This window comes from Capra hircus, chromosome 8 (genome assembly GCF_001704415.2).
Source record: "Capra hircus breed San Clemente chromosome 8, ASM170441v1, whole genome shotgun sequence".
Classification (NCBI taxonomy): domain Eukaryota; kingdom Metazoa; phylum Chordata; class Mammalia; order Artiodactyla; family Bovidae; genus Capra; species Capra hircus.
Genome location: NC_030815.1, coordinates 22,968,563 through 22,992,787, shown reverse-complemented (window position 1 = coordinate 22,992,787; position 24,225 = coordinate 22,968,563). Strand labels below are relative to the sequence as shown.

Genomic DNA, 24,225 nt, shown 5'->3' with positions numbered 1-24,225 from the left:
ACTATGAGTTGAATAAGGCATAAATTTAGCATAATGATTCTTGAGGGAAATAATGAATGGTTCATCATTGCATGCGCTTCTCTGTCTTTCCACTCTGACAAGTCCACCACAAAGTGATACTATTTACAAAAATGAGAAGTTGCTATGTTAGCCAAACAGTGATTTAAAATAGTAAAATATTTAAAATACTCATGTTTCTGTCATTTCCTACATTCTTCAAAATAACTCTCAGAACACATATTGCAAAAACATAAAAAAACATGCACAGAGATAGTAAGCTACACTTTCCTCAAAGTTCCACCTTATTTCTCTCCTCTGCTTCACAAACAAGTTTGCAAAATCGTTATCTGTACATAGCACCCTTAATCCCCCTTCCACTTCACTTACTCCCATCTGTTTTCTGCCCCATTAATTCTGCTAAACCAGATCCTGCTACAGTCACTGGTGGCGTATATTTTAGGGCCGCTGGCACAGTTCAGTCCTCACCCACCCTGCAGGTCCCACTGTGTCTTTGAAGCACATGCCTTCCCTTCAGTAGTCTCTCCCCTGGTCATCCTTGTGTCCTTCTCGCTGCCCTGCCCCCTGCCTCAGTGCCTGTTGCAGACTCTCCTCTGCCTGACCCTTGAATACTGAGGGTCCTCTTCTCATTGTCTATTCTATTTATAAGCGACCACATCCATCCCCATGTCCTTATTACCAGACTCACAACGCTGCTGCTGCTGCTGCTGCTGCTAAGTCACTTCTGTTGTGTCCGACTGTGCGACCCCATAGATGGCAGCCCACCAGGCTCCTCTGTCCCTGGGATTCTCCAGGCAAGAACACTGGAGTGGGTTGCCATTTCCTTTTCCAATGCGTGCATGCATGCTAAGTTGCTTCAGTCGTGTCTGACTCTGTGCGACCCCATGGACAGCAGCCCACAGGCTCCTCTGTCCACGGGATTCTCCAGGCAAGAATACTGGAGTGGATTGCCATTTCCCTCTCCAAGACGTACAGTAAAGAATTTCAAATCAGCACTTATACCCGTGGCATTTGTTTATTGTAGACCCACTTGGCCAACAGCCATTCAGGCTTCTACAATTACATACCTCTCACGTAGGACTGAAAGACTTCACTTTCACTTTTCACTTTCGTGCATTGGTGAAGGAAATGGCAATCCACTCCAGCGTTTTTGCCTGGAAAATCCCTGGGACAGAGGAGCCGGGTGGGCTGCTGTCTCTGGGATCACACAGAGTCGGACACGACTGAAGCAACTTAGCAGCAGCAGCAGCAAGTACCATAGCAAAGGTATCCCTCTTTTTTTCCCTGAAAATTACCTGTAAGTATCTTCTGATGTGAGAACCCAGTTTTCCATTACTCCTTTTCATATTTTTTAATATAATTGAAATTTTAAAAAAATACATTATTTTTATGTATCGTTCTCTATGAGACTGAAAGTTTGAACATAGAAGGTACTGAATTAGATTTATTTATCAGTGTTTCTTAAGGCAGTTCCACCATCTGCCACTTTGATACTCAATACATGTGACGTGAACTGAATGAATGAATGAGTAGATAAGTGTTACCATCAATTACTCACTATTGTTTAGAATACTGAAGATTGAATTTAGGTGTTAAGAATAAACAGACTCAGGGTCTGGATTTCTACACAGAGACCACTGCACAAATATGTTTCCAGTGAGGCAGTGGAGATCTTCGCCTGTGGAGATTTCTTTCATCAAAACACAGGATTTTCTACGTAAATGCTCATTGCTGGATTAGTTCATTTTTGGGTTTATTCAATCATTCAGTAAAAATATGTTTGGAAATGCCATCCACTAAAAGAGAGCAGAATAAATTTGATCTCACACACACAAAAAGAAAACTAAAAGAGTTTGATAATAATTTAATAAATAAAAAAATCATATTTAATGAACTGGAAAGCTGAACATATTTCATAAATCTTAATACAATGTGAAGGCAAATATCCTTATATGAAAATATAAATATGACAAGAACAAGTATAAATAAATAATAAATTACTCAGGGAAATAATCGCTTAAGGACTGATGACCCTAGAGCTAAGTTTTTAACATCCTTGCTTAATACTACAAAATATATGCTTAAGTAATTCAGTAAATTTTGTGGCTAAAGCAGAAATCAGAAACTTCTGAAATGACCACAGGTGAGTGTGCAAGGCTGATGTGACATCTTAGTGGGTGAGAGTCATTTCAAGGTGAGTTCAGATCTCCACCCATCTTTCTTAACCTTTCTTGCAAGCTGGTTGATGACGAGAGGGCTTTCATCATCTCCACTCTGAGGATTTCCCAGGCGCAGTCGCTGTATCCCTTCTCTTGCAGGTAGACATGGATGCCCTGGAAGTACCTCTTCACAGCCAGGGTGGGGCCCGTCCTTCCCAGGGCAGAGTCTTCCTCTCCCATCACCTGCCCCAGGCAGGCGTCCAGGTCATCCAGCTGCTGATGGAGTCCAGTGCGGAGCTGCTGCAGGAGGGTAGTGTCCCAGGCAGCAGAGGAGCGCTCTGTGTGGAAGAGGTTGAAGCTCTGCTGGAGCATCTCATGGAGCACAGAGAGGGCCTGGGCCTCCTGGAGCTGGCCGCCCTCCACCATCTCCTGGGGGAAAGCGAAGTCTTTTCTGTCCTGCAGACAGAAGCGAGGGGAGAGTCTCCTCATTTGGCCCAGGAGCCTGAGGTTCTTCCTGCCAACCAGCATGTGGTTCTGGGACAGGTCACAGCCCAGTGATCCTCCTGGGCCACAGCTGACCAGCACCAGGGCCATGAGTAGAGAGAGCACGAAGGCCATGGGGAAGATGCGGCTGCTGCTGGGCTGGCTGAAACGGCGTCGGGTGGAAACTTGAGGTAGGTTCTCTGATGCCATGCTTTCTAAGCGAGGCCATTAAATAGGGAACATGGTAGTTTTCATTTTCTAGTCATTTCTCTACACTTTCACTTCCTTTTTTGATTTTCATTTATGTATTCACAATATGACCAAATAAAATGACATCAATCTAAACTATTACTTTTGTGTATTTCCCAATAACTTCCCATGTGCCCATCCAAATGGATATTTATCAATCAAATGAGAAAGGTCTTTTTCTTAGCTCAGGAGTGATGTATGTGTGTAGTTACACACATTATTGCTTTTTGTCTCTCATGCTGCTCTCCTCTTGTCCATGAACACATCTGCAGCCCTGATCTTAGGCTCCACTTTTCCCTCTTACTTTACATAGGAAACCAGGCTCCCTCAGCTCTGTATTTCTGTATTTATAAAGTATTTACCAGTTCCCTCTGGTAATTAAGCTCTTTGAAATAAATGATGTTTGTCTTTAGTGTTTGATTTAGAGAAGATTCTGAATATTATGAGTCCATGAGCTCCCACCATGTTTCTCTTCCTTCTAGAACACGTTCCTGCAGGTCCATGTGGTTGTGCTTCAGGGAACCATCGAGTCAGGACTATTGCAGACATCACGCTTTCTTTCCACCATTTTCATACTGGAGACCTGTTGTCCTTCACTGGCTGGGCCAATACCCCCAGAAGAATCCTAGTTCTTCTCAGGGAACATGGGTGAGGAGACTAATTCCAGGATGATTGTGTTTCCCCAGCAGCACCTCACTCTCAGGGAGAGATCACATGGCGCCACCCCCTGTCCTCTGGGGGACAGAGTCCCCTTGCTCACCTGCTGGACTCCCTCCCTGAGGACAGGCTCACCACAGCCTGAGGATGCGAAAATCTCCTTTCTGTGGAGGACTTGTTTACTTGTTGGGAAAATAGATGGTCTTCCTAAACCCCCACCTTCTCCTCTGGAATGTTTGTGTGAAGGACCCGCGTTCCCAGTGGTGACCCCTCTTCTCCTGGCCCATATCCCCAAGTGTCCTAAGTGTCAGTATTGCCCACATGCTGAGAGTAAGCTGCGTTTGTGCAAGAAGACAGAGGAATTATCCAACTGCCATTATGTTACGTTTAGTAGAGAGATAATTTTCATTTTACCAAGTGTAGTTTTTATCATTCTACTCTCTTAATTTTTTGAACACGTGTGATGTTCAGAGTTTCTGAGTTGGAGGAATGAGATTCAGTGGTGTTGCTGTCTCTCATCAGAAGTTTATGTCACAGAACCCAGTGAGCTTCAGCTGCTCCTTCAGTCAGTTGATTCCACTGGGCTTCTTTGTTCCTCTGTCTCTGTCTTCCTCTGAGAATGCAGGGCAGTGAGACTCACGCTACTCAGTCGAGGGAAATAGCCTTCGTTCTTTGCTTGTGGGTGATTCTGCAGTTGAAGTGATTTTAATTTATATTGACACACTAGGCAAGACTAGTCTCACTGCTCCTGCTCTAGTCCTAATTCATGATGAGGTGAGAACAATAAAAGGAAGTAAAGAAAGCCAGAGGGGCTGTACTCTATCATTTTCAAGACTTTAGATTTTTTTGTTTTTCTTTGCACCTTTCCTAGAAAGTAAAATTCGAGATGAGAAAACAAATGTAGACCAAAAAAAAACCAAATGTCAATCTAAATGTCATGAATATGAAAAAAGGGAAATGGCTTTCCCCTGACACAATGACATATTCTGAGTTAGCAAACTTCAGTGCACCACAGCCGGGGACATGCTGAGGCAGAGGGGAAGGATGAGGCCAGTATGAACAACAGAAAGGCTGGGACAGAGCTGCGTCTGCCAGAAACTCAATGAAGGAAAAGTTCTGGGTCCATTGACTGCCCTTTGCTTTGCAAGATCAGTGGCCTCATTTTTCTTTCATTTAATCCATGTAAGATCAGTTTCAGGAGAGAAAGAAGAAGTCACAGCCATCAGCTCACAAGGAACTGATAAGCAGAGCCTCAGCTGGTGAACGCTAACCCTCTCTGGCAGAATCGTGGGGACCAGCCTTGCTGAGCATCTGTCCTGGTGATAGATCCGCTCAACAATGAGGAGATGCTTTGTGAAAGCTAGAATTAAATAAAATGGAATCAGGTAATTCCAAGGATCCTTGTGTTAATTTGGGTAATAGTAATCATAATATTAACAAGTAATAACTGAATTTTGTTTGCTACTAATGGACTTGCCATTTTAAGCTCTTTAATGTATTAACTCAGTTCTCTCATTAACCCTATTTGGATCACACCATTTATACAACTGGAGAGAAATATCAATCTGGAGCACTGAACTATTCCCAATGTACCAAATACAAAGGTACACCTAAGGAGCTTTACAATGATATTTCTGAACAAGCCCATTAAAAAGAGTGAAGGGTTCACATGAACATGATAATGGGAAACCAACAAAATAAGTTGAAGGAGGAAAATGAGATGACAAAAGTCCTTAAGCCCCTGCAAATGCTAAATGGCTTTGTGGGGCAGTAAGGGAGGTGGTCTTAAGTCTAGAGAAATCTCTTTAAGATCTAATCAGAACAGACAAAATTGCTATTGGGTAGTTAGAGGGGAATAGATTTTTCTGCTAATTGAAAAAAAAAATAAATGAGGGGCTTTCCTACAGGTGAGGATCTGGCCCTTTCACACTGTGACCTGGATTCAGTCCCTGGTATGAAAAATGATGTCCCACAAGCCATGAGGTGGTAAATCTAAGATTTTATGAGTGATTTCTTCAATGAGATATAGTAAAATCACTTTATTAACCCTATAAGAGCTGACCCCTGGGATCTTTGTATTTGAAATTCTTGACTTTTCTTGTGAGTTTAAGAACAAAGGAAGAGCATCAATTTCTAGCCACATGAACTCTGACTTTTCTCCTTTAAGATGACAGCTAAAACGTCACTTGGCATCTTGTTCTACAGGAATGAAGTCATTACCCATTGTGTTCCCTGGCCTCCAGCAGGCTCTGATAGAAGTTCAGGGTGAAGATCAGGAAAGAGGCACTCTGTGCTCTGGGAAACTAACACAACAGACCAGCAGAGAGTTAGATAATTTTCCTGAGAAAAAGTTATGAACCGTTTTTGCATCTTCTCATAGGTAGAAGAGCACTACAGTCATTCATGGAGATACCTGTTCCTACTGACTCTCAGCCACCTTCTACCAAGTGATGGCGTGTAACCCCTTTACCACAATCACATTTATATACTGACCCCTCTAAAACTTTGAAGCAGTTCCTCAGAGCTGCATAGACTCTCTCCTCTTGGCTAGAATCCTCAGTAAGTCCACTCAAAAAATTGAACTCCCGGCAGTCATGTTGCCAGTATTCTTTCAGTTGACAAGAATCCTTTGTGGTGTTCCCTCCCTTTTAAGGTTGAGGTCATAAGACTCAATTTTAAGTCCTTTTCTCATTTTATACTCTTTTCCCATTTGATCAGTTTTTCTGTTCCATGCTTTCTATTTAATGGAATTGCTTGTAAATTGTCATCTCCAATATCCAATGGGCATTTGCAGTGATATGTTTACTAATTACCTATAGTAGTTAACTTTTTATATCCTCTCACAGCTTGGTCCATATTCTACTGGCAGTATTCCAATTTTTCCCTTTTATTGTAGAACTCAACCTAACTGATATTCATTTCTGCTACTAATTAGTACTATTTTTAAAATAGTTAACATTTTAATATGCATTAACTGATTATTGATTTGATATAATTTCCTTTAAAAAATCAAAGTTACAAAAATGATTGAATTAGTTACGTTTGTATCTAGGTCTTGAGGGCAACACGCAACCTGGCTAAAGGAAGTGTATTTTTCATTCTAATCTGCATATAAAAAAAATGGGTCAAGGACTTGTAAAATAAATTCTTTAATCAAGTTGTACAATTCCGCTTGGTGTTTCTTTTTTAAAGAAAAAAGCAAAGGATGTTTTTTAATAGTAAAAATTTAATGATAAGAAAAATTATAAGCTGACTAAATATAAAATATGTATTTTCCCTTAAGTATACATACATAATATTATATGAACAAAATAATTTAAGTAAATATAAATAGATAAATAAATATTAAGTAGATAAATGTCCATGTAGATAAATAAGCAGATAGATCAGCTTGAGTATCTGTGAGGGAGTAGTTCCTGTAGAGTAGAGCATGTTATCCTTTAATATTCTTGTAAACCTTTGACAAACTGAATCAATTCAGGCCATGATGACAGCAGAAATTAGAGTCCTTGACATGGCACCACTGGAGTAAGGGTGGTCTGTTGGTCCATGAGAATCATTTCCGTGTTGAACCAGGTGTGTGTCAGTCCTTGCTCCTGAATCTCTCCTGCAAGTTTGTTGAGGAAGAGAAGGCTCTCATGACTTCTGCTCTGACAACCTCCCAGTCACAAGGACTGTGTCCCTTCTCTTGCAGATAGAGAGTGACTCTGTGAAAGTATTTCCTCACAGCCAGGCTGGAGTCCTCCTTGAGCAGGGGAGCCCCTCGCAGCCCCTCCTCCTGCCTGAGACATGCTTGCAGGTCATTGAGCTGCTTTTCCAGAGCAGTGCGGAGCTTGTCCAGGAGGCTCTGGTCCCGCGCGGCGGCCGAGCCCTCTGTGCTGAAGAGCTGGAAGGTGTGCTGGGTCACCTCGTGGAGCACAGAGATGGCTTGAGCCTTCTGCAACTGGCTGCCACCCAGTGCCTCCTGGGGGAATGTGAAGTCTTTTCTGTCCTGCAGGCAGGAGGAAGGGGAGACCCTCTTCAGTTGTCGCAGGAGCATCAGGACCCTCCTGTTGACCAGAAACTCCAATAAATAAGTGTTAATTGCTCAGTCATGTCTGATCTTTGCAACCACATGGACTCTAGCCAGCCAGTTGCTCTTCTGTCCATAGAATTCTCCAGGCAAGAATACTGGAGTAGGTTGCCATTCCCTTCTCCAGGGGTCTTCCCGACCCAGAGATCAAACTCGGGTCTCCCGCATTGCAGGTACATTCTTTACCATCTGAGCTATCAGGGAAGCCTTATATTTTGGCCATCTGATGTACAGAGCCAACTCACTGGAAAACACCCTGATGCTGTGGAAGATTGAGGGCAGGAGGAGAAGGGGGCGAGAGAGGATGAGACAGTTGGATGGCATCACCAACTCAGTGGTTATGAATTTGAGCAAACTCCAGGAGATAGTGAAGGACAGGGAATCCTGGTGTGCTGCAGTCCATGGGGTCGCAAAGAGTCAAACAGGATTTAGTGGCTTAAAAATAACAGTAAGATTTCCTTCCATTGAACCCTGAATGGTAAGCTTCTCCAGGCAGCTGCAGAAGGGAGAAGGTCTTTTTCTTGGGTTCCTTTGGGAAATACCCACTTGGGAGAGTTTACAGTTCTGGGCTCTGCAGACAACCAGGGCATAGCATCCTCAGTGAGCCTCTTGTGCTGACTTACTGTCAAGGGAAAAACCTTTCTTTTTTACAGGGAACCTTGTCATAGGTGTGCCAGCAACAGTGTTCTCTGGTTGGAAGCATGGAACCTTGCATTTTCCGAGCCACCCCTAGAGTTTTGTGCTTTATTTTCCAGGAGGAATTCCACTTATTGAGGGGTTTCAGATGGGGAGTCAGCAAGTTGGAGTCTATTTTACAGATTCGTATCCCTTCTGGTGTGATCCAGTGACAGCTCAGAGACGGGAATCTGGCAGTGGTAATGGGACCTCTGGAAGGTGTCCGGGATGTCCTGGGGCTGAGTCAGAGGGTGGCCAGCACCAGGGCCAAGGACTGGGGAGCTGTGATTTCCTGTTTTAAGGATATTTATCCCTGCGCAGACTAAATTTAAAAAAATCTTCTTGGCCTATCACAGATAATAAGAAAAGAAAAAAAAAGTAATTTAGAACATGGAACCAAAAGATGCAGGAAAACTCAGGAATTAAGGGAAAATATTTTAATTGTCAAGATGCTGAAATTTACTGACTCTTACTGATACGTGAAGTTAAGCAAGTTGGTTAATGTCATTCCCCCTCTCTGACTTGTTACTGATTAAAAGATTGGCTGATGCAAATATCTGGACCAAGCATTGGATAGGGAACAATTGGCTAAAAGATTAAATGCCTTAAAAAATACAATTAAAAAAATTAAAAATTATTTTGATTATATTTTCCCATTATCCCCTAGGAAGAACCTGAAGGCAGAGCATTCTTTCCTGTTGCTTCATATTTCTTGATTGTTTTTTTTCCTCTCAAAATACTTTTAATGTCCTTAAGATGGGCCATCATTCCTCTCTGTTTGATCCAGACTCTATGGTCTTTATTTATGAGCACAGATTATCAGTTCCTTTTATTAAGAAGGTGACTGAGAATAATCACACATGACAATTTCTTCTCTGTCATGGGTGCTTTGAACATGAAATATTTACGTACAGCTTCAACTAGTGTATTGCAGGAGCTAAATGTGCCATGACCTGTGTCTTAATTCAGGCTGCTCTAACAAGATCCCAAAGACAGGGTGGCTCATCAGTGATAGAAGTTTGTCAGAATGGTGGGGGCTGAAGTGTGAGATCAGTGTACCAGCAGGGTTGAGTTCTGGTGAGAAACCTCTTTTGGGTTGCAAACTGCCAGCTTCTCTCTGTCCTTCCATGGTGGAGAGGAAAGAGGAAGCAAAGTGTCTTGTGAGTCTCATAAAGACAATAATCCCATGCTTAAGGAATCCCTCCTCATAACCTCATCTATTGGAAGTGGATGAGCAAATTAGAAGTGGTCAAATGAGATGGCAAGAGGGAAGATCGACATTTTAGGATTCAGTGAACTAAAAATGACTGGAATGGGTGAATTTGACTCAGATGACCATTATATCTACTATTCTGAGCAAGAATCCCTTAGAAGAAATGGAATAGCCATCATAGTCAGCAAAAGAGTCTGAGATGTAGTACTTGGATGCAATCCCCAAAATGACAGAATGACCTCTGTTCATTTCCAACCATTCAATATCACAGTAATTCAAGTCTATACCTCAACCAGTAATGCTGAACAAGCTGAAGTTGGACAGTTCTATGAAGACCTACAAAACTTTCTAGAACTAACACCCCCAAAAGATGTCCTTTTCATTATACGGCACTGGAATGCAAAAGTAGGAAGTAAAAAAATACCTGGAATAATAGGCGAATTTGGCCTTGGAGTTCAGAAGGAAGCAGGACAAAGGCTAATAGAGTTTTGCCAAGAGAACTCACTGCTCATAGCAAAAACACTCTTCCAAAAACACAGAAGACTCTACACATGGATATCACCAAATGGTCAATAGCGAAATCAGATTGATTACATTCTTCTTTTTATTTTTTTTACTTTAATTTACTTTACAATACTGTGTTGGTTTTGCCATACATTGACATGAATCTGCCATGGGTATACATGAGTTCCCAATCCTGAACCCCCCTCCCACCTCCAACCCCATAACATCTCTCTGGATCATCCCCGTGCACCAGCCCCAAGCATCCTGTATCCTGTATCAAACATAGACTGGCAATTCATTTCTTACATGATAGTATACATGTTTAAATGCCATTCTCCCAAATCATCCCACCCTCTCCCTCTCCCTCAGAGTCCAAAAGTCTGTTCTATACATCAGTGCCTCTTTTGCTGTCTCACATACAGGGTTATCATTACCATCTTTCTAAATTCCATATATATGTGTTAGTATACTGTATTGGTGTTTTTCGTTCTGGCTTACTCACTCTGTATAACCGGCTCCAGTTTCATCCACCTCATTAGAACTGATTCAAATGTATTCTCTTTAATGGCTGAGTAATACTCCATTGTGTATATGTAGCACAGCTTTCTTATCCATTCATCTGCTGATGGACATCTAGGTTGTTTCCATGTCCTGGCTATTATAAACAGTGCTGCGATGAACATTGGGGTACACGTGTCTCTTTCAATTCTGGTTTCCTCGGTGTGTACGCCCAGCAGTGGGATTGCTGGGTCATAAGGCAGTTCTATTTGCAGTTTTTTAAGGAATCTCCAGACTGTTCTCCATAGTGGCTGTACTAGTTTGCATTCCCACCAACAGTGTAAGAGGGTTCCCTTTCCTCCACACCCTCTCCAGCATTTATTGCTTGCAGACTTTTGGATCACAGCCATTCTGACTGGTGTGAAATGGTACCTCATTGTGGTCTTGATTTACATTTCTCTGATAATGAGTGATGTTGAGCATCTTTTCATTGTTTGTTAGCCCTCCATATGTCTTCTTTGGAGAAATGTCTATTTAGTTCTTTGGCCCATTTTTTGATAGGGTCATTTATTTTTCTGGAATTGAGCTGCATAAGTTGCTTGTATATTTTTGAGATTAGTTGTTTGTCAGTTGCTTCATTTGCTATTATTTTCTCCCATTCCGAAGGCTGCCTTTTCACCTTGCTTATAGTTTCCTTTGTTGTGCAGAAGCTTTTAATTTTAATTAGATCCCATTTGTTTATTTTTGCTTTTATTTCCAGTATTCTGGGAGGTGGATCATAGAGGATCCTGCTGTGATTTATGTCAGAGAGTGTTTTGCCTAAGTTCTCCTCTAGGAGTTTTATAGTTTCTGGTCTTACGTTTAGATCTTTAATCCATTTGAGTTTATTTTTGTGTGTGGTGTTAGAAAATGATCTAGTTTCATTCTTTTACAAGTGGTTGACCAGTATTCCCAGCACCACTTGTTAAGGAGATTGTCTTTACTCCATTGTATATTCTTGCCTCCTTTGTCGAAGATAAGGTGTCCATCGGTGTGTGGATTTATCTCTGGGCTTTCTATTTTGTTCCATTGATCTATGTTTCTGTCTTTGTGCCAGTACCATACTGTCTTGATGACTGTGGCTTTGTAATACAGCCTGAAGTCAGGCAAGTTGATTCCTCCAGTTTCAATCTTCTTTCTCAAGATTGCTTTGGCTATTCGAGGTTTTTTGTATTTCCATACAAATTGTGAAATTATTTGCTCTAGCTATGTGAAAAATACTGCTGGTAGCTTGATAGGTATTGCATTGAATCTATAGATTGCTTTGGGTAGTATACTCATTTTCACTATATTGATTCTTCCGATCCAGGAACATGGTATATTTCTCCATCTATTAGTGTCCTCTTTGATTTCTTTCATCAGTGTTTTATAATTTTCTATATCTAGTTCTTTAGTTTCTTTAGGTAGATATATTCCTAAGTATTTTATTCTTTTCGTTGCAATGGTGAATGGAATTGTTTCCTTAATTTCTTTTTCTACTTTCTCATTATTAGTGTACCGGAATGCAAGGGATTTGGATTTCTGTGTCTTGATTTTATATCCTGCAACTTTACTATATTCATTTATTGTAGGGATCTTGTTTTTGTATCCATTCAGCCAGTCTTTGCCTTTTGGTTGGGGCATTCAACCCATTTACGTTTAAGGTAATTATTGATAAGTATGATCCCATTGCCATTTACTTTATTGTTTTGGGTTCGGGTTTATACACCCTTTTCGCGTTTCCTGTCTAGAGAATATCCTTTAGCATTTGTTGGAGAGCTGGTTTGGTGGTGCTGAATTCTCTCAGCTTTTGCTTGTCTGTAAAGCTTTTGATTTCTCCTTCATATTTGAATGAGATCTTTGCTGGGTACAGTAATCTGGGCTGTAGGTTATTTTCTTTTATCATTTTAAGTATGTATTGCCATTCCCTCCTGGCCTGAAGCATTTCTATTGAAAGATCTGAAGTTATCCTTATGGGAATCCCCTTGTGTGTTATTTGTTATTTTTCCCTTGCTGCTTTTAATATTTGTTCTTTGTGTTTGATCTTTGTTAATTTGATTAATATGTGTCTTGGGGTGTTTCACCTTGGGTTTATCCTGTTTGGGACTCTCTGGGTTTCTTGGACTTGGGTGATTATTTCCTTCCCCATTTTAGGGAAGTTTTCAACTATTATCTCCTCAAGTATTTTCTCATGGTCTTTCTTTTTGTCTTCTTCTTCTGGGACTCCTATAATTCGAATGTTGGAGCATTTCATATTGTCCTGGAGGTCTCTGAGATTGTCTTCATTTCTTTTAATTCATTTTCTTGTTTCCTCTCTGATTCATTTATTTCTACCATTCTATCTTCTATTTCACTAATCCTATCTTCTGCATCCGTTTTTCTACTATTTGTTGCGTCTATAGTGTTTCTGATCTCATTTATTGCATTATTCATTATATATTGACTCTTTTTTATTTCTTCTAGATCCTTGTTAAACCTTTCTTGCATCTTCTCAATCCTTGTCTCCAGGCTATTTATCTGTGATTCCATTTTGATTTCAAGATTTTGGATCATTTTCACTATCAATATTTGGAATTCTTTCTCAGGTAGATTCCCTATCTCTTCCTCTTTTGTTTGGTTTGGTGGGCATTTCTCCTGTTCCTTTAGCTGCTGGGTATTCCTCTGTCTCTTCATCTTGGTTATATTGCTGAGTTTGGGGTGGCCTTTGTATACTCTGGGAATTTGTGGAGTTCTGTTTATTATGGAGTTTCCTCACTGTGGGTGGAGTTGTATCAGTGGCTTGTCAAGGTTTCTTGGTTAGGGAGGCTTGTGTTTGAGTTCCGGTGGGTGGAGCTGGATTTCTTCTCCCTGGAGTGCAATGAAGTGACCAGTAATGGGTTATGAGACATCAGTGGTTTTGGAGTAACTTTGAGCTGCTTGTATATTGAAGCTCAGGGGTGTGTTCCTGTGTTGCTGGAGAATTTGCGTGGTATGTCTTGCTCTGAAACTTGTTGGCCCTTGGATGGTGCTTGGTTTCAGTGTAGGTATGGAGATGTTTGATGAGCTCCTATCGATTAATGTTCCCTGGATTTAGGAGTTCTCTGATGTTCTCAGGATTTGGACTTGAGCCTCCTGCTTCTGGTTTTCAGTTTTGTTTTTACAGTAGCCTCAAGACGTCTCCATCTATACAGCACCAATGATAAAACATCTAGGTTAAAGATGAAAGGTTTCTCCACATTGAGGGACACCCAGAGAGGTTCACTGAGTTACATGGAGAAGAGAAGAGGGAGGGGATAGTTAGAAGTGACTGGAATGAGATGAGGTGGGATCAAAAGAGGAGAGAGCAAGCTAGCCAGTAATCACTTCCTTATGTCCACTCAACAGTCTGGACCACTCAGAGGTGTTCACAGAGTTATACAGGGAAGAGGAGAGGGAGGAAGTAGACAGAGGTGGCCAGGAGGATAAAAGAGGGAAATGAAAAGGAGAGAGACAGATCCAGCTAGTAACCAGTTCCCTAAGTGTTCTCCACCATCTGGAACACACAGAGATTCAGAGAGTTGGGCAGAAAAGAGAAGGGAGAGGGAGGAGACAGAGACAACCTGGTGGAGAAAAAGGAGAGTCCAAAGGAGGAGAGAGTGGTCAAGCCAGTAATCTAGCTCTCAGGTAAAATTGAGTCGTGAAGTTTGGGTTTTTAAATGTACAAAATTGACAACAAATACCAAAAAGCAAAGATTAAAAATCTAGAGTAGAGATTGAATTTTCAAAAATACAATATTAAAGAAAAGAAGAAGGAGAAGAAAAAAAAAGACACAAGAATTTTTTAAAAACAGCAACAACCACAAAAAGACTATATACAGTGTTTGCTTTAAAAATAGGGTCTTTTTTTTTTTTTGGAAAAGTAATAGTAGGTTATAAAAACATAAATTAAAGGAGAAATAGAGGACTTAAAATTTAAAAAATTTAAAAAAAAAGAAGAAAAAGAAGGAAAAACAATCACACAACAATATCATCAACAACAACAAAAAGAGTGATCGTAAAAATAGTAAAGATATATCTGGGCCTTTCACTGATGTTGTGGGCAGTGTGGGGTCACTTCCAAGGCGGTTCCCTCTGTTTAACTTCTGTTTGCTGGTCTCTTCAGTGTCTGATTTCCGCCCTGACATGGTGGAATGGGGGGGCGGGGGGGAGCAGTGGTGGACACTTATTATTTTTTTTTTTAGGCTCACTTGTTCAGTCGTGCTGTGGGGAGGGAGGGATGCTGCAAACAAATAACACTGGCGTGTGCTCGCAGTGTCTCAGCTCCGCTGGGCCTCCCCCTGCTCGCGACACACACCACTCAGGCTCTACGTCGTTCCTCCAGGAACCGTCTGAGGCTGGCCCTAGGCTGCATGCACCTCCTCGGTCTAAGCCACTCAGGCTTGGCGCTCAGGTAGCCCTCAGAGGTACAGATTCAGTTGGGCCTGCGTTTTGTGCCCTTCCCAGGTCCAAGTAGCTCAGGTGTTTGGCGAGTGCAGTTGCTGTGACTTATCGCCTTTCCCGTCTCTGCTGCTCAGTTTTCTGGGTTTATTGCTGGTGTCCCTTCTTAGGCAGATGATGACTGTCCAGAACCCCCATAAGTCTTAGTTAGCAAAGAAGCCTGCTTGCATTTTGGTAGGTAATGTCTCTCTTGGGCTGCGATTGCCCCCTTCCAGGCTCTGGCTGCCTGTCACCAGAGGGGGATGGTCTGCAGCCGGCTATTTCTGTTCCATCCTTTGTTCTGTGCGCGGTCCTGGTGGTGTCCTATGTTCGAGCTTTTTGCGTGGTAGCTATCCCACAGTCTGGTTTGCTAGCCCAAGTTAGTTCGCTCTGGTTACCCGCAGGGCGTTCCAGCCCGTATCTTACAAAGCACTGCAGCCTGCGCCTCCTGCGCCTCCCTGCACAGCCCCCACTTGCTAGTGGTGGATGCAGGCGTCTGCACTGCTTCTCTGCGGGGGAGTTACTGTTGGGCTTGTAATCTGTTGGTTTTAATTATTTATTTATTTTTCCTTCCTGTTATGTTGGCCTCTGTGCTTCCAAGGGTCACCACAGACTCGGCAGGGAGAGTGTTTCCTGGTGTTTGGAAACCTCTCTTCTTAAGTTTCCCTTCCTGGGATGCAGCTCCCTCCCTACCTCCTTTGTCTCCTTTTTTGTCTTTTATATTTTTTCCTACCTGTTTTTGAAAACAATGATCTGCTTTTCTGGGTGCCTGATGTCCTCTGCCAGCATTTAGAAGTTGTTTTGTGGAATTTACTCAGCATTGAAATGTTCTTTTGATGAATTTGTGAGGGAGAAAGTGGTCTCCCCGTCCTATTCCTCCACCATCTTAGGACCGCCCCCCCCCATTTTTTTTCTTCTAAAAAAAAAAATTTCTTTACGAAAAATTTCCTAATGACAAATCTGATTTCTTTTTCTCTCAGTATGATTTTGAAGTATAACATAATCTGTAGCTTAAAAAGTCGCATCAGAAGTGGTCTAAAACATACTGAGACTGAGGAAAGGGACTGCTTATTATCTCATTTATTAGCAGAGCAATTGTGTTTTATTAGACAACTTTCCTAGAATTGGTTTCTCTGCAAAGAACTTAAAGTACTGTGGTATTTCCCTCCATAATGTACCAGGCACTGATCAAAAGGGAGGAAACGTGGGCTCCTGGGTTCCTTCAGAGCCATGCAGGCAGTCCCTCTCCTAGAATTAATACTTGAGCCTCAACATGCAGACCCTTGGCAGTGTTAAGAGACTTGCGGGCAAAACTTCTCTTGGTTGGACTGAGAGTGGAGTAAAGAGGTTACTATTAGTTAAATGCATCATGAGAAACAATGGGCTGGAGCAAGCACAAGCTGAAATCAAGATTGCGGGTAGAAATATCAATAACTTCAGATATGCAGATGACACCACCCTTATGGCAAAAAGTGAAGAAGAACTAAAGAGCCTCTTGATGAAAGTGAAAGAGGAAAGTGAAAAAGTTGGCTTAAAGCTCAACATTCAGAAAACTAATATCGTGGCATCTGGTCCCATCACTTCATGGCAAATAGGTGGGGAAACAGTGGAAAGAGTGGCTGACTTTATTTTCCTGGGCTCCAAAATCACTGCAGATGGTGACTGCAGCCGTGAAATTAAAAGACAGCCTCCCTGTCCATCACCAACTCCCAGAGTTCACTCAAACTCACATCCAACGAGTTGGTAATGCCATCCATCCATCTCATCCTCTGTCGTCTCCTCCTGCCCTCAATCCCTCCCAGCATCAGAGACTTTTCCAATGAGTCAACTCTTCACATGAGGTGGCCAAAGTACTGGAGTTTCAGCTTTAGCATCATTCCTTCCAAAGAACACCCAGGACTGATCTCCTTTAGAAGGGACTGGTTGGGTCTCCTTGCACAGCTATGGTTTCTCCAGTGGTCATGTATGGATGTGAGAGTTGGACTATAAAGAAAGCTGAGTACAGAAGAATTGATGCTTTTGAACTGTGGTGTTGTAGAAGTCTCTCGAGAGTCCCTTGGAGAGGGAGGAAGTAGACAGAGGTGGCCAGGAGGATAAAAGAGGGAAATGAAAAGGAGAGAGACAGATCCAGCCAGTCCATCCTAAAGGAGATCAGTCCTGGGTGTTCATTGGAGGGACTGATGTTGAAGCTGAAACTCCAATACTTTGCCACCTGATATGGAGAGAGCTGACTCATTTGAAAAGACTCTGATGCTGGGAAAGATTGAGGGCAGGAGGAGAAAGGGACGACAGAGGATGAGATGGCTGGATGGCATCACCGACACAATGGACATGGGTTTGGGTGGACTCTGGGAGTTGGTGATGGACAGGGTGGCCTGGCATGCTGGGGCTCATGGGGTCACAAAGAGTCAAACATGACTGAGTGACTGAACTGAACTGAACTGAACTGAATTGGTTATATTGGTATGAAAGACTGTTATCATTCACTAAGTTTCATATTCTCAGCCTAATTTGCAAACTGTATTATTTGAAGTAATGAATGTCCTCTGTGGCTGCTACTAAAGTTGTCATCATCTTTTAGAAGAGGAAGTGAAAGTCTGGAACGGCTACACTCAGGAGCCCCAGGTTGTGTGAGAATAGAACTTCCTGCTGCTCCCTCCCTCTTCTTCATCAGCTCTGAGTACTGGCCCTCAGCTGCTCTGAGCATGTGCTGCCTCCTTCCTCTTCATCCTGCCTTGATGTCCTCTTCCCTGCTCCCAGGAGGGCAGTCACCATTCGTGCCTGACTGTTCTGGAATGCACATCATCAAGCACATTGTCACATGTGTGTGCGATCAGCACACTTTGGTGACAGAATAAAGAAACTGTGAATTAACCCATGTTCAGTATTCAGTTCAGTTCAGTTCAGTTCAGTCACTCAGTTGTGTCTGACTCTTTGTGACCCCATGAATTGCAGCACGCCAGGCCTCCCTGTCCATCATCAACTCCCGGAGTTCACTCAGACTCACGTCCATCGAGTCAGTGATGCCATCCAGCCATCTCATCCTCTGTTGTCCCCTTCTCCTCCTGCCCCCAATCCCTCCCAGCATCATAGTCTTTTCCAATGAGTCAACTTTTCGCATGAGGTGGCCAAAATACTGGAGTTTCAGCTTTAGCATCATTCCTTCCAAAGAAATCCCAGGGCTGATCTCGTTCAGAATGGACTGGTTGGATCTCCTTGCAGTCCAAGGGACTCTCAAGAGTCTTCTCCAACACCACAGTTCAAAAGCATCCATTCTTTGGCGCTCAGCCTTCTTCACAGTCCAACTCTCACACCCATACATGACTACTGGAAAAACCATAGCCTTGACTAGACGGACTTTAGTCGGCAAAGTAATGTGTCTGTTTTTGAATATGCTATCTAGGTTGGTCATAACTTTTCTTCCAAGGAGTAAGCGTCTTTTAATTTCATGGCTGCAATCACCATCTGCAGTGATTCTGAAGCCCCAAAAAATAAAGTCTGACACTGTTTCCCCATCTATTTCCCATGATGTGGTGGGACCGGATGCCATGATCTTCATTTTCTGAATGTTGAGCTTTAAGCCAACTTTTTCACTCTCCTCTTTCACTTTCATCAAGAGGCTTTTTAGTTCCTCTTCACTTTCTGCCATAACGGTGGTGTCATCTGCATATCTGAGGTTATTGATATTTCTCCCGGCAATCATGATGTACTCTGCATAGAAGTTAAATAAGCAGGGTGACAATATACAGCCTTGATGTACTCCTTTTCCTATTTGGAACCAGTCTGTTGTTCCATGTCCAGTTCTAACTGTTGCTTCCTGACCTGCATACAGATTTCTCAAGAGGCAGGTCAGGTGGTCTGGTATTCCCATCTCTCTCAGAATTTTCCACAGTTTATTGTGATCCACACAGTCAAAGGCTTTGACATAGTCAATAAAGCAGAAATAGATGTTTTTCTGGAACTCTCTTGCTTTTTCCATGATCCAGCGGATGTTGGCAATTTGATCTCTGGTTCCTCTGCCTTTTCTAAAACCAGCTTCAACATTAGGAAGTTCACAGTTCACGTATTGCTGTAGCCTGGCTTGAAGAATTTTGACCATTACTTGACTAGCATGTGAGATGAGTGCAATTGTGCAGTAGTTTGAGCATTCTTTGGCATTGCCTTTCTTTGGGATTGGAATGAAAACTGACCTTTTCCAGTCCTGTGGCCACTGCTGAGTTTTCCAAATTTGTTGGCATATTGAGTGCAGCACTTTGACAGCATCATCTTTCAGGATTTGAAAGAGCTCAACTGGAATTCCATCACCTCCACTAGCTTTGTTCGTAGTGATGATTTCTAAGGCCCACTTGACTTCACATTCCAGGATGTCTGGCTCTAGATGAGTGATCACACCATTGTGATTATCCGGGTCATGAAGATCTTTTTTGTACAGTTCTTCTGTGTATTCTTGCCACCTCTTCTTAATATCTTCTGCTTCTGTTAGGTCCATACCATTTCTGTCCTTTATCGAGCCCATCTTTGCACGAAATGTTCCCTTGGTATCTCTAATTTTCTTGAAGAGATCTCTAGTCTTTCTCATTCTGTTCTTTTCCTCTATTTCTTTGCATTGATCACTGAAGAAGGCTTTCTTATCTCTTCTTGCTATTCTTTGGAACTCTGCATTCAGATGCTTATATCTTTCCTTTTCTCCTTTGTTTTTTGCTTCTCTTCTTTTCACAGCTATTTGTAAGGCCTCCTCAGACAGCCATTTTGCTTTTTTTCATTTCTTTCCCATGGGGATGGCCTTGATCCCTGTCTCCTGTACAATGTCACAAACCTCATTCCATAGTTCATCAGGCACTCTATCTATCAGACTGTTATCTGTGGACCATCAGAAAATGAGGACTATGGTCCTGTAAATCACTGTGGAAGAATTCAAACCTTATGTATTAGACCTTAAAAAGGAAATGCAGAAAGTTGTGCCTAAATTTATTTTGTGCAATTTAAACTATCAAAATAGACTATGTAGTCACACCTCTGAGTTTTCCTTTAGACTAAAAAGAGAGTTAGATTGAGCCTCGGGTTTTTATTTCAAGCTGAGTTGACTCATATAGATGAATATCTCCTTTTTGATTGAGATGTTTCCATGAGTATATTTCATTTCCAGTGTAATAACACAAAAGATCATCGAAGCTGTGACATTCTCTGATGCCCAGAATACAAGGGAAAAGTTTCTCCATGAAAATAATATTGACAAAAGTGCAGAAAATGACAATTCTGCCCTATTTAAAGATCTTATTTGCAGGCAGGTGTTGGGAACAGCTGGATAAAGGCTGGCACAGCCCAACACCTGCAGCATCGCCAAGCCCACCAGATGCCAACCCCTTCCCTGATGACACAGAGGGTGATGTTCTCCAGCCCTGGAGAATGGTGATCATCACCATTGCCATCCTCCTAAAGACCAGGAATCGCCAAACTCAGCGCTTCAGTGAAACTGAGTCCCAGGACTACAGCTCTACAAGGAGCACAAGACTGCCTTCCCCATGCCTCTGTGGCTGGGGGCACATCTCCTGCAAGAGCACTGAATTCTCAAGGAGCTGTTAAAAACCATCCACAGGAGGACTCTGGAGCCCACCCAAAAAAGGTACCCCATGTCCAAAGACAAGAAATTATGAGATGGTAGGAGGTGCCCCATGTCCAAAGACAAAAAAGAAATTATAATGAGATGGTAGGAGGTGCTCAAGCACAATAAAAATAAATCCCATACCTGCCCGTTGGGAAACCAACAAACTGGAAAACAATACAACCAAAAAAGTTCTCTCACTGTTGTGAAGGATCTAAGACTCAGGTCAGGCTTCCAGGTCTGCAAATCCAGCAAAGGGCCTGGGAATCCCCAGGAAATCTGACTCTAAAGGCCAGCGATATTTGATTACAAGTTTTCCACAATACTGAGTGGAAGAGAGACTCCATTCTCAAAGGGGACAAACAAAATCTTGCGAGCACCAAGATGCAGGGGAACTGAGCAGCAGTGACCCCACAGGAGACTGAAGCAGACCTGCCTGCTAAAGGTGGAGTCTCCTGTGGAGGTGGGTCAGCAGGGGCTTGCCGTGGGGACAAGGGCACTAGCAGCAGCAATCCTGGAAGGCGCCCCTCGGTGTGAGTCCCCTGGGGGTTTCAGAAAATCACACTTCATTCATTAATAATGTTTCTCACATCTTTAGTATGAGAAGGGTAACAATTGGTTTCTGAACTCTTTGTTGGGTTTTGCCTTTCAGTAGCAATGCAGAGAGGGCAGTGGCACCCCACTCTAGTATTCTTGCCTGGAAAATCCCATGGACGGAGGAGCCTGGTAGGCCTCAGTCCATGGGGTTGCTAAGAGTCAGGCACAACCGAGTGACTTCACTTTCACTTTTTACTTTCATGCATTGGAGAAGAAAATGACAACCCACTCCAGTGTTCTTGCCTGGAGAATCCCAGGGGCAGAGGAGCCTAATGGACTGCCATCTATGGGTTCGCACAGAATCGAACATGACTGAAGTGACTTAGCAGCAGCAGCAGCAATGCAGAGGCTCCAAGAGGTGACATTGCCAGCAAGTATGGACAAGGGACTTTATTGAAAAGAAAACTAGGATCCAACCTTTACAGCGTAGGACTGGAGGGCAGAAATACATTTCAGACTGCCTGCTCTTTCCTTCCTGCCTCTGCATGTGTTTGATTTTCTGGATTGTTATGATATCTCTAAGCATTTTCTACTAATTCATCTTTCTCAAAGAGCTCTTTATGAACTCATAGGAGTGCTTTTAGAGATATGAAACCCAGAAATTGGAATGCTCTTCAACATACAGCAAAGGAAAGTTCTCACACTGAAAACACTATGAAACTAGCACCCAAGGTGAAAAGAAAATACCTTTGTCAGGGGCCAGCACCTTTCCATGCTGCCCTCCAGTCGCTGTCTTAGAGCAGCTGTCCTGTTTCCTCCCTGAGGGCAGCCACTCCGTGATTCTCACGGTCCTAATGATTTCTGCCAGGAGCGTGTGATGCCTCTTGTGTGATATGGACTCACTGAATCCAAACAGTAATCCTGTGAAAACTACTCTTATTGTCCCCATATTAAAGATGAGGAAACTGACGGGTTGTGTTTGTGAGATTTTTCAGAGTCACATTGTTGGTAAATAGCAGAGCTGGGATTCAGAGGTTTTGGAATTTCTGCTGCTGCTGCTAAGTCGCTTCAGTCATGTCTGACTGTGTGACCCCATAGACAGCAGCCCACCAGGCTCCCCCATCCCTGGGATTCTCCAGGCAAGAACTCTCCTCTCACTTGGGCTCTCTTCCTGTGGCTTCCACTCTGACTACACCATGCAGCTAGAAACCAGCACAGAACAGAGCTCGTGTGTGGAGGCAGTGAAGTTACTGTGGAAGGGAGTGAATTGCTCAGCAAGGCAGGCAGTACTGAGGAGAAGGTGGGAGGCCGAGTAATAGGAGTCAGGAGCAGCCAGTCAGCACCATATAGCATCAGCTTCCTAGCAGGAGGTGACTGCTTCCCTCAGATATGTGCATCAACCATTCTTTAATGAGTGGGTACAAATTAGTTACACCTGTGACATCAAGACTAACCATTTTCTACAATTTCATAATCTCCTTTCTAACTTTTTTTTTTTTTTGACACCCTCCACAGCTTATAGGATGTTAGTTCCTCAACCGAGGCTCCCTGGAGGAAAAACTCAGAGTCCTAACAACTGCACCCACAGAAGATTCTCAAAATTCCACCTTTTGACAAACATTTCCTAGAAAATTATAGAAATGTTTCACAGTATAAAGTGAACAAATACTATTTTATGATAGGTATATGTAGACAGAATAGGATTTAGGTTTTCAAAATAAAAACCCAAGAAATTTATCTTGATAACTATTTAATAAATAACAATTTTAATGAAATAGGGAAATATAGTTTCTAAATTTTGATACAGTGTAAACATACACATCTTTTATATGAAAATATAAATATGAGATAAAATATTACATTAACTAAATAAAGAATAAATAAATAACATCAGGGCAGTCATCATTTATGGATTAATATCCCCATACTTGATTACTTTTGTATCTACTTGCTTATTACTACTGACATGTATTGGCTGAGTTAATTCAATAAATTTGGTGGCTAAAGCAGAATTCAGAGTCTTCTGAAATGACCCCAGGTGAGTATACAAGGATGATGTGGCATCTTAGTCAGTGAGAGTCATCTCAAGGTGAGCTTGGGTCTCCATCCATCATTCTTAACCTTTCTTGCAAGCTGATTAATGAAGAGAAGGATCTCATGATTTCCACTCTGACAATTTCCCAGGCGCAGTCGCTGTATCCCTTCTCTTTCAGGTAGACATGGATGCCCTGGAAGTACCTCTTCACGGTCAGGGTGGGGCCCGTCCTTCCCAGGCCAGAGTCTTCCTCTCCCATCACCTGCCCCAGGCAGGCGTCCAGGTGGTCCAGCTGCTGATGGAGTCCAGTGCGGAGCTGCTCCAGGAGGGTGGTGTCCCAGGCAGCAGAGGCGCGCTCTGTGTGGAAGAGGCTGAAGCTCTGCTGGAGCATCTCATGGAGCACAGAGATGGCCTAGGCCTCCTGGAGCTGGCTGCCCTCCACCATTTCCTAGGGTAAAGTGAAGTCTTTTCTGTCCTGCACACAGAAGCGAGGGCGGAGTCTCGTCATTTGCTCCAGGAGCCTGAGGTTCTTCCTGCCAACCAGCACGTGGTTCTGAGACAGGTCACAGCCCAGGGATCCTCCTGGGCCATAGCTGACCAGCACCAGGGCCATGAGTAGAGAGAGCACGAAGGCCATGGGGAAGATGCGGCTGCTGCTGGGCTGGCTGAGACGGCGTCTGGTGAAAACTTAAGGTAGGTTCTCTGATGCCAGGCTTTCTAAGCAAGGCCATTAAATAGGGAACATGGTAGTTTTCATTTTCTAGTCATTTCTCTACACTTTTACTTCCTTTTTTTGATTTTCATTTATGTATTCACAGTATGATCAAGGAAAACAATCTAAACTATTATCTATTTCCCAATAACTTCAAATGTTCCCAGCCAAATGGAAATTTTTCAATGAATTGAGAAAAGTCTTTGTCTTAAGTCAGATGTACTTTTGTAATTACACACATTATTGCTCACTGTCTCTCATGCATAAATGTTGCTCTCCTCTTATCCAGGAACACATTTGTAGCCCTGACCTTTGGCTCCATTTTCCCCTTATACTTTACATGGGAATCTAGTCTGTCT

At 42.7% G+C, this 24,225-nt stretch overlaps 3 protein-coding genes and 1 pseudogene across 3 annotated transcripts; all 4 read right to left on the bottom strand.

The window, feature by feature from the left end:
- On the bottom strand, window positions 2,208-2,817 carry LOC108636623 (interferon omega-1-like). The gene has a single exon (XM_018052809.1). It carries the CDS (start codon window positions 2,793-2,795, stop codon window positions 2,208-2,210), a length of 588 nt encoding a protein of 195 aa, XP_017908298.1. The 5' UTR covers window positions 2,796-2,817.
- LOC102181299 (interferon alpha-H-like) lies at window positions 7,150-8,821 on the bottom strand. The gene is made up of 2 exons (XM_018052760.1): window positions 8,787-8,821; window positions 7,150-7,615 (listed from the first exon to the last, which is right to left on the bottom strand). Exons 1-2 carry the CDS (start codon window positions 8,819-8,821, stop codon window positions 7,150-7,152), a joined length of 501 nt encoding a protein of 166 aa, XP_017908249.1.
- On the bottom strand, window positions 18,876-19,559 carry LOC108636657 (the record flags this gene model as incomplete). Its single annotated transcript, XM_018052847.1, has 1 exon — window positions 18,876-19,559. A coding segment is annotated over exon 1 (684 nt), but the record flags the coding sequence as incomplete, so codon positions are not given.
- Window positions 23,204-23,826, bottom strand: LOC102180220 (annotated as a pseudogene).

Excerpts from the sequence above, each read along its gene's own strand:
- LOC102181299 (XM_018052760.1), bottom strand. The coding sequence starts at position 8,821 with ATGACATTAACCAACTTGCTTAACTTCACGTATCA. Across the intron at positions 7,616-8,786 it reads TTGCTTAACTTCACGTATCA|GAGGGTCCTGATGCTCCTGC; the intron begins GTAAGAGTCAGT and ends TCTGGTCAACAG.
- LOC108636623 (XM_018052809.1), bottom strand. The coding sequence starts at position 2,795 with ATGGCCTTCGTGCTCTCTCTACTCATGGCCCTGGTGCTGGTCAGCTGT.